The sequence below is a fragment of the Lygodium microphyllum genome, chromosome 18, assembly GCF_053477565.2.
Source record: "Lygodium microphyllum isolate KBCC chromosome 18, Lygodium_microphyllum_v1.1.10, whole genome shotgun sequence".
In the NCBI taxonomy this organism is placed as follows: domain Eukaryota; kingdom Viridiplantae; phylum Streptophyta; class Polypodiopsida; order Schizaeales; family Lygodiaceae; genus Lygodium; species Lygodium microphyllum.
In genome coordinates, this window is record NC_141152.1 from 60,621,820 (window position 1) to 60,631,801 (window position 9,982).

Genomic DNA, 9,982 nt, shown 5'->3' on the forward strand with positions numbered 1-9,982 from the left:
GAGTTACAGAAACCTCAATACGTCGTCTTGCGCACCCCTTTCTGTAAAACAACGTTATTGAACATGAAAATTATTGCCAAACTAGGGGAAACTAACTTAATTAACCACTTCTAATGTTTCTACCCATTAGTTTTAAAAAATGAAAAGCCGATTAGTCTTGAGGCTTTTTCTTATGCATGAAAATCATTGTGAAATCTCCTAAAAACGTAAGCTCTTCCCAGTAGAGTAACTATGAAACGTTAACCCATTAAGGTGGCTTGTCCTAAAAGCCAACAACCTTGCATGACCTCACATTAAACTAAACAAGCGCTACTATGCAAGTCCCCTTAATTAAGTAGGTGATGTATTGTGTTTAATAAGTATTTTATTCATATGCCACACTGGGTTAGTAAAGTTGCCAAAAGAGTTTGTTAATGCACACGCATCTCACACACATAAATGCACCTGCTTTTGCAAAATATACGCCTCTATATGTGTAATTGCATAGATAAAATTGTATCACCAACTCTTGATCATTGAGGTGCTTGAGTGGCTTGACACAAACATGTAAGCACAACCATTGTGAACAACTTTGTTTACAATCTTTTTACTTGTAGAGGAGTGAATACAAGAGACAAACATGACAAGCTAGGTCAATCCCAATGTCATCATTCACAACATAATAAATTATAAAATAATTGTTGTGATAAGTTGTTGGCAACTAGAAAATTTAAGTTGACAACTCAGTGTGCCCTACTAACAATTTGATAGAAATTTTAGCATTGCTTTGATTTCACCTATATATGCTTTGTTGTGAGTTTGGTTCAATTGGGAGTTCATTCACCTTAAGCTAGCATGTAAGCATTTCTTAGCACTAACATCCCCACTGAAGGTAGTATGGACTCAAATATTAGTAGACGGATGGAAGCATAAGGCCTAGATATCTTGACAAGTGCTTGCAAAAGGCAGGACAACAGGAAATAAATTATGGCGTGCCCTTAGAATAAGGGTCCATTGTTCAATGAATCATTATTGGATAGAACCAACATTTCATAAAGAAGTTGCCCAGTGTAATTGATCAAACTAGAAAAGAGGGTTCCCTCGATTCTTTGGGAGCACCAATTTCGAACTCTTCAAAAGCAGGATGTAGGATGGAGGCCAGATATTGACCTCTCAAGAAGCGGGAACTAGAATGGAGGCTAGTAATGGACACACTCATATGCATGGGGTCTATGGGAGTGTGGCCAAAGGGATCCGGTTTATGAGGAGAGTGTACCTCATAAATAATTAGACATTAGGGATCTGATTTGCCTTAGGAGGGGAATCCTCTAATTTGGAGCAAAGCACCAATGGGGGTGGAGTCATGAATGATTCAAAGGAAGCAAAATGTGCCTAGAAAAGGGGGCGGGGGACGGGAGACCGAGTGGAGGGGCAAGGCAAGGAGGGACGAGAGATGGGCTGGCTACAAAGTCTATATAAGAAGGGTTCTGCTTTCCACCTCGGGCCATGCAAACTCGAAGTCTTTGTTTGTTAGGAAGGAGAAGAAAGCGGACGAAGGTGGGTTTTGCCATTCTTCTCTCTCTCTCTCTCTTTCAGGGCAACGAGAAGAAAGAGAATTGCAGGTCTTGCAAGGTGGATTTTGCCTTCCCCTGTTCTCTCTCTCGCTCTCTCGCTCTCTCAGGGCAGGCAGAGGAAGGAGCCTTGCAGATTTTGCAAGGTGGGTTTTGCCTTCCCTCTCTCTCTCTCTCTCTGTGCCTCAATAGCTTTTCATATGTGTGTTTGCATATCTGGGTCTGTGAACAGTAGTTTCCACCGAAAAAAGACGGGTCTGCCCCCTGTAGATTTGCACGTGTGGCTTGCACAAGCCCTTCATTTCTGTGACTTCATTTAGGAGCATTTTTGTCTGTCTCTCATGCCCCCATGAACTCTTTTTCATTCAGAATGCAAACACATGGTTGAATTGGAGATGCTCTGCTCAAGAAAGAGAGAAGTCATTTTTCATGGAGTCAATTTGGCCATTTGATGTGCCTCTTTCAGCTACATCTGCTTTTCTTCCCAGCGGCTACATCCTAGCTTTGATTTTTGAATTGACATGAAATATCTGCAGGAAACGTTAGGTGAAGCAAAGAACTAACACCACAGAGAAATTTTTGTTCATGTTATGTGTCATATTTTCAATTGTATTGCCGTGATTGATAGTCTGGTCTGTCATATCAAAATTGTGGTCTCATGAGCAGGCTGTTAATGTGTGGCATGAATTCTACTGCTTTAATTGTCTGATTCGGATTTTATTGTTTGAATTGTCTGGTTCATTTTCCTCTTCCTAGGCCATTGACTTAAGCATGATTTTTTTCCTTTATTACAGGAGAGGAATTTCGAGGGGTGCATACAATTTGGAGAATGGGAGGTGGAGGCACGATGGCCTTGTCATGCTCAAATCAGAAATACAGGGCACCTTATGCCAAGCCACCCTTCTCCATGGGTCAGTTGAAGAAAGCCGTGCCGCCGCATTGCTTCAACAGATCTCTGCTCATGTCGGCTTCGTACCTGGCAGTCGATCTCCTCGTGGCAAGCGCGCTGCTGTATTCCACAACCTACTTCACCTACTCTGGCGTCGTGGGTTGGATCATGTGGTCTCTCTACTGGGCTGCTCAGGGATGTGTGCTGACTGGTGTGTGGGTCATTGCCCATGAATGCGGACACCATGCCTTCAGTGATAACAGTCTTGTTGATGACATGGTTGGCCTTGTTCTGCACTCCTGGCTGCTTGTACCCTATTTCTCCTGGAAATATAGCCACCGGCGGCACCATAGCAACACAGGAAGCATCGATAAAGATGAGGTCTTTGTCCCAAAGACGAGAGCTCGGCTAGGCATGTTTTCATTGCTAGTCGACAATCCTGTTGGTAGACTGATCACTATCACCATCACGCTTACACTAGGATGGCCTAGCTATCTTCTGTTTAACGCATCGGGACGACCTTATGACCGATTTGCATCACACTATGATCCCAACAGTCCAATTTTTAACAAGAGAGAGAGGTTGCAAGTACTAATTAGTGACTTGGCTCTTGTGGCTGTTGCTGCCTGCCTTTACAAACTTGCTTCAATTTGTGGAACCTTGTGGTTGGTCAAAGTATACGGAGTTCCACTGGCTATTGTGAATGGGTTTCTGGTTCTCATTACATTTTTGCAGCACACACACCCTGCCCTGCCTCATTATTCTGACTCGGAGTGGGAATGGCTTCGTGGAGCATTGTCCACTGTAGATCGCGATTATGGGATCCTGAATCATGTGTTTCATCACATAACAGACACCCATGTAACTCATCACATCTTCTCTACTATGCCCCACTACCATGCAGCAGAGGCCACCAAGGCCCTCAAACCCATTCTGGGCAATTATTATCAGTATGACAGTACCCCGGTGCCTGTAGCACTGTGGCGGGAGTTCAAGGAGTGTTTGTTTGTTGAACCTGATTCTCCCCAAGAAGATGGGATTTATTGGTACAAGAGCAAACTCAACTGATTCTCAACTTGAGTAGTAGAAGGATGCTCAGATCTTTAGGCCAAATGAGGGGTTCTGGAGTATGGAATTTCTCAATAAGCCATAGGCTCAGGATACCTTGGAGAAGACAGTTGTCCTGAAATTTAGATTGATCACTTTGTGATTCTGTAATTAAGGAATATAGTCGCATTTGTATCTTGCAAATAATATTGGCAAGATGCTGGATAAATCAATGTTGCTTGTACATATGGATGCTTGCAACTTATCAAGTAAATGTTCTTCTGGAACATTGAAATGGGATTGAACTCAAGATGTAGCTGTGAGGAGGCAGAGCATGTCAGATCCATGTTGTTGCAGGCGATGCACACTTTCCTATGTATTAATACAAACTCTGATTCCTTTCAGGAGGGATGTTGTCTTACATGTTTTGGGAAATTTCCATTATGTTGCTTTCTTAAGTGAGGTATGTTTCAAGAAGATGGGTAACTCTTTTTATGAGGGTAGGATGCCATCCCGTTAAGCAGGAAAGTAAGGTGCAAGGTGTGACCATTAATTCTATTTGTTCAATGAGATAAACGTTCACAGTTCAGGATTACAATAAATTTCAGCTTTTAAGCCCACATTAAGCATGATCATTTCCCTCTTTCAATTACAATTGGAAGTCGGCAGACTCTGGAATGCTCTCCCTCCCCTAAGTGCAGAGAGTAGAGGGGCCATGGGAAGTAAGCAAAGCATTAAACATTTAATTTCTCTAGTCTCAGAATGGGGGTTGTGGGTTGGTGGTTCAAAGATGAAATTCTTGAGATTGAGATAGGTTTGACCAAAGCAAAATATGTGAAATTTTGATGTCAGCTTATGAATGTTTGCCATCAAGTGTTTACACAACCTTGGCATGTGTGCTGGATTTTCACCTTCCAAAAATTTGGAGTATAGATTGTGCATGGAAAGATTTGTTAGTTGTCTATTATTCCAAGGTGTAATTTGCCAAGTATGCTTTACCTAGAGGAGTATTTATACTCCAAACATGCTTTTTAAGGCACTAGGTAGCTTGGTGCCCACACTAGGGAACCCCAAGGGTGGCCATGCATAGAAATGTCACATGGACAACTTTTTTTTTTTGGTGATACCATATTCGGAAATCTTAGGAGTAAGATTTCCCCATGTTAAGAATTACAAAACTATGTCCACATTAAAGGGCATGGGTAATAAAATTAGGTAGTACTAGTAGCTTTACTTAAGACACTAGACAACAACTTTCTCCGGAGGGACTAGACAATAGACAATAACTTTCTCGATAGGGACTTTACAATGGCTAAATGATGAGGTCTCTTGCATAAGAACCACATTCTTTACACTTGCCATCTTATGATGTCCATCAAAATCGTGGGAAACTTATGTATTGGATGCATCTTCCCAGGGAAATCCTCTTGTTTAGCCATTTTGTCAAAGGAGTAGGCTATCTTTGGAGACTTGGAGTTCAGCTTTACATTCCCTCATTTATCCACCTTGATCTATTTTTATTTTTGCTTAGGAGTTTCATGAGGAACTTGAAGGGACAGAGCCAAGTTGTTGTCACTATTTCTCTTTTAGCTTGTTCTTGCATCCCCATTATGTCTGTTTGTTTGTATCCATTGCAACCCCCATGCTCTCGAACCAAACATGTGGGTCCACATTCACATACATCATGTATCTAAAAAGCTTATTTCATTCAAAAATGTTATAATACATAAGACACATAACCAAAAATTTAGAATTAAACATCTTGCTTGGAAAATGAATCCTCAAGGAACCTAAAATGTGTTAAGGATTTTGTAGTTGCACATGACCATAACAATATGGAAATTGCATCTAAATTGTTGAAACATCTTGGCAAAAAGTTGATGATACAATGTGCTTTTTGTAATATAGATGATCTTGGCTACCTCCAAACCACCATCTTAAACTTTCACGGCTTCATATGATTTTATCCAACCATCTAACTTCCATCTATTGATGACCAAACTATGGGTGCAATAATGATACAATGCTTCAAGGTCCATGGGTGTTGATAGTTAACTTTTTATGCCACTTGTGGCAAAATTTAGTAGCGTCATCAAAATGGATTGAAATACCGAGGCTCCCCTAACATTAGAGGACATGATTTTCTTCCAACAAATAGACTGCAAAGTACTTAATTACCATCCTTACTCCACAAGAAGTCCGTGAATATTTTCCTCATTCTCTTAGAGAAGGGCAATGTGGATCCCATAAATTATTGCAAGAGATTGAAATGTTCACTTAAGAAGAGGATACACTTTTCCTCATTCTCTTAGAGAAGGGCAATGTGGATCCCATAAATTATTGTAAGAGATTGAAATGTTCACTTAAGAAGAGGACACGATTTTCTTCCAACAAATAGGGTGCCCAATACCTTTACCATCCTTGCTCCAAAGTCCTTGAATATTGTTTTAATCTCCTCCCAACTAGTCTTAGAGAATGGAACATAGACAGTACAACATTGTAAGACACAATCAAGGTGGCAATTAACAAAATCTATGTTTCCACTCCTGTTCTCTAAGACTTGCACCTTCAAGGTGGTCTTGTTTAAGGTGTTCTCTAAGACTTGCACCTTCAAGGTGGTCTTGTTTAAGGTGTTAACATCTCAATAAAATAGAGACTGTTGATGATGAAATGGATGATGCTCATGGTAAGTAGGGATGAATTTCAGGCCAAAGGCTATATTTGGAGGCTCTTTAGATGCTAGGGCAACTTTTGAAGCTTAAAAACTCAATAAATAGTCCTTACATACAAAAAAATTGATTATTTTGGCGAAAAATTTGCTCCAAAACACCAAAAAATAATGTAACTAAAATCATTAAGTTGATGTTTTGCTAGTTATGTTTGTAGCAAAATCTTACTATATTGCAATATTTCTCAATAGTGAAATGGAAAAGATTGCTTGTTTAGGAGTTCCTTTGATCTACTACTTAGAAATTGTCACATAGTGATTTTTTAATATAATTTTGCAAATTGTAATAAATATTTAGATAGACTTTACTACACATATAAACTACCAAAACAACCACTTTTGCATTACATTTTTTGAGTAAAAGGACCAAATCCACAAGAAGTTTTTCAATACAGAAGGATTATGTTGTCTACTGTCCCTTCAAAAGGTAGCATCTTATGATGAAAACAACTTTATAACTGAATGAATGTCAAGAACTCAATGATAAGAGTAATAATAACAAGCTAGTTTAAGAGTCATAACTTGAAGTTTTCCTAAGTTGTAGATATGATAATGTAAAAGTTTTTAGCACGGTAGGAGTACATCGTGAATACCTATACATTGTTGACATTAGGTGCAACAAAAAAAAATTTAATGAAAAGGAGCCAATCCACAACAAGCTTTTTAACATATAAGGATTGTGCTCTCTACTGTCCCCTTGAAATGTAGCATCTCTTTATTATGTTGAAAGATTATTTTAAGGAAACATATAAATTGTGAATATTATGAATATCGAAAACCTTCATAAGTATGGTCTCTTGATTTTTATAGTCAAATATTTCCAATATGTAAGTTTAAGAAACAAAAAGGATAAGAAACATCATAAAATTATTAATCATAATAATGATGAATGTTTCAAAATAATAAACTTATTCCACACAACTATTACTTATACAATGAAGGAAGACTAAGACACACTATTCAATTAGTAGGGGGAACCCTTACTTATGAAGTAACTATAATAGTACATATCCACAAAATACCAAAGCGGTCATTTGACCTCATGATTGAACTCCATGTTGTAGCTCTTCCACAATACTTAATTGAACCATATGTTGTATCCATTCACAATATGTGATAGTACTAAGATCCTATAATACAAAAACATACAAATATGAAGTTTGATCTTAACCTGGGGGAAGTTACTATATGTATATCCTTTACATCACGTGCGTTCAAAGCCTATTTATTAATATCCTTATCTGTGAATTTTTCTTGAATAAAATATAACCCTTTTCTAATCAATATGTAAATAACCCCTTTACATTACACCCTTTTGTATGTAAAAAATATATAAAAATGATATTTTAAAAATGTATTATTTTGAACCCACGTGATGCACACATCGTTTTTGCCGTATTGGTGCAATAAATGCTATTGCATTTTTGCAAACCTTTTACCTCGAAACGAGTCTAAAAATAAGCTTGTCCTTTTCTCTTTCTGCTAGCTCGCCAGCAAACTTTCATGAATATCAGAAATAGAGGAAAAAGGGCAAAGGAATATAAGCGAAATTTACGTGCGAGTTGCTTTTATTCATGAGTAACTTACTCGAGATCTCAACATAAAAGGCAATAGAGTTTCATGATAACACATGTACTTTCGTTCTTTTTTTCCTTTTACTCTCATGACTTCTTTGTGTGCTTTCAACATTGTATTGTGTTTTTTCTTCATTTTTTACAACACCATCAATATCATGGATATATGCAAATTAGATTTTGAATCTTGTAAAGAAGAGATACTAGTTAATATTTAATGAAAAACTATAGATATGCCTTGGTGCTTGATTTGTTTCCGTGCAATAACGACCTCTTGATTTTTAATTTATAACTCCTTACTAATATCATCCTCATGATCATTATGTGACACCTAAAAAGGCAACAATTTGATCAATAAATGTAAAGTCCATGTTCATATATACTAAAAAGATAGCAAACCTTTGTGTAGCCATTCAATAGCTCCATGGATAATGTAGTTCTTGATAGTAAATAATTATATAACATTTAATAAAATTACCCATGTCATCTTTGAAAGCCTTAAAATTGATATAATACATAGCTTTTTCATCATAAGTGCTTTGTTAAATGGTTTTATATGAGTTTCCCCTCATTTTAAAAAACAACTTTATCCTCATAATGATTAGTAAATTGTGCATCATGTCTAGGTTTCTATATGTTTTCATGTACGTAGAACACGACATAATCTCATATTTTATAAACTTGGCATGCAAAGGTATAAATGTAGGAGCAAACCAACAAAATTCTACTGCTCTTCCACCTTATGATATCAACTTCATTGTAGGAATTGTTTGCTCCATGTAACTTTTCTTATAAGTTGATAACAAGCATATTAACTTACAACCTAAAGAATAAAAAAGCAAAATCTCATAACTAAAAACAAATCCACACTCACACTTTCTTGGATTAAATCATCCTTTGACAATCATCTATCTTGTATAAAAGCATCTAGTATCTTAATAAACTTGTTTTGTATAATACACAAGGAAATGCTCTATTGGGTACAAAATTAAGATTTCCTAAAACAATATTTAAAAATCAAGATCTCTATAACTTACCATAGATAGATCATTTGTCTTCCTTTTTACTTTTTGATTCTTTTGCTATGTAGCCAAAGCATTAGAAAAATAGACATAGATATCTTCTTCTTCTCACATACAAGAAGCTCTAGAAAAGTGAATGGGTAAAATAGTGTGATGATTCATATCAATTATGTTCGTCATCTTTCTCCTCCATCTTGTGTTGGAAACCATGATGTGTGGTATGACTTGTAATGAAAGAAGCTGAGAGGAGAGAGGAGAAGAGCTGAAGAGAGAGAAAGAAAGCAAGAAGAAAAAGGGAGAAGACTAGAAGAGGAGAGAGAAAGAGAGAAAATAGGAGAGAAGGGAGGAGGAAGCCGTCGACGCTTGAGATGAAGGTGAAGAGTATGATCCTGATAATAACTGGTTGCCGTAATCTGGGGCTCTTACACCTTATGTACCCCAGTTAGTGTGACTGGGTGTCTAAACCCTAGTCGGTGTGTATCCTGCTTGTTACAATCCGTCCCCACTGTGAAGATTTTTTCCCTCAAAAGAGAAATAGAGGGTTGATGGGTGGGTAAGGGAGGGTTGTAGAGTACTAATCTGAGCCCTTTGACAATGAAAATTGGGTGGGTAGAGACTAGGGACAGCATGCAGTCTAGGATCGGCCTGCTAAAGTAAACATCTCATAACTTTTGATAGGCTGCTCCAAATAGGGTGTATCACATGTCGAAATAGAGCTTATGACGAGTACTTTCAGCCTATGTAGGATGCACATTCCTAAGATTTGAATAAGTACAAAATTGTTCTATAATAGTGTGCAGTTTGCAAGTAGAGGGTGGTCAATTGGGGCATGATCAGCTAGTCTTCCAACCGTTGGGCCTCATGGAGGTAGGGAATCTCATTGATGATGGTTGATGGGTGCCAAGAGGCTTCTTCCAAGGGTAGGCCTTGCCATTTGATGGGGTACTCTTTAATGGATCGGGATCGTAAGTGCTTATCTCGCTGCCCAATGATTGCTTCAGGGATATATCAAGTGATGCCTTCTTCATCTATCGGGGGGAAGTTCTTCCACATAGTCCACTAAGGAGCCTACAAAGGGTTTTAGCTAGATGACATGATACACATTGTGGATTTTGTTGGTAGGGGGGGATTCTAAAGTGGTAGGCCGAGTCACCCACTCTCTTCAGGATTCG

General features: G+C 38.1%; 1 protein-coding gene across 4 annotated transcripts; it reads left to right on the forward strand.

The window, feature by feature from the left end:
• The first annotated feature begins 1,418 nt into the window (after positions 1-1,418).
• Positions 1,419-3,907, forward strand: LOC148020931 (delta(12)-fatty-acid desaturase FAD2-like). Of its 4 annotated transcripts, XM_087698756.1 has the most exons (3): positions 1,565-1,696; positions 1,920-2,096; positions 2,345-3,907. In XM_087698756.1, the coding sequence occupies exons 2-3, from the start codon at positions 2,072-2,074 to the stop codon at positions 3,505-3,507; spliced, it is 1,188 nt and encodes a 395-aa protein (XP_087554882.1). In that variant the 5' UTR covers positions 1,565-1,696; positions 1,920-2,071; the 3' UTR covers positions 3,508-3,907. The 4 variants fall into 4 exon arrangements, with proteins under 4 accessions (XP_087554881.1, XP_087554883.1, XP_087554882.1 ...); XM_087698755.1 differs by lacking the exon at positions 1,920-2,096 and having other exon boundaries at positions 1,419-1,696; XM_087698757.1 differs by lacking the exons at positions 1,565-1,696; positions 1,920-2,096 and adding an exon at positions 1,423-1,536.
• The last annotated feature ends 6,075 nt before the right edge of the window (positions 3,908-9,982 follow it).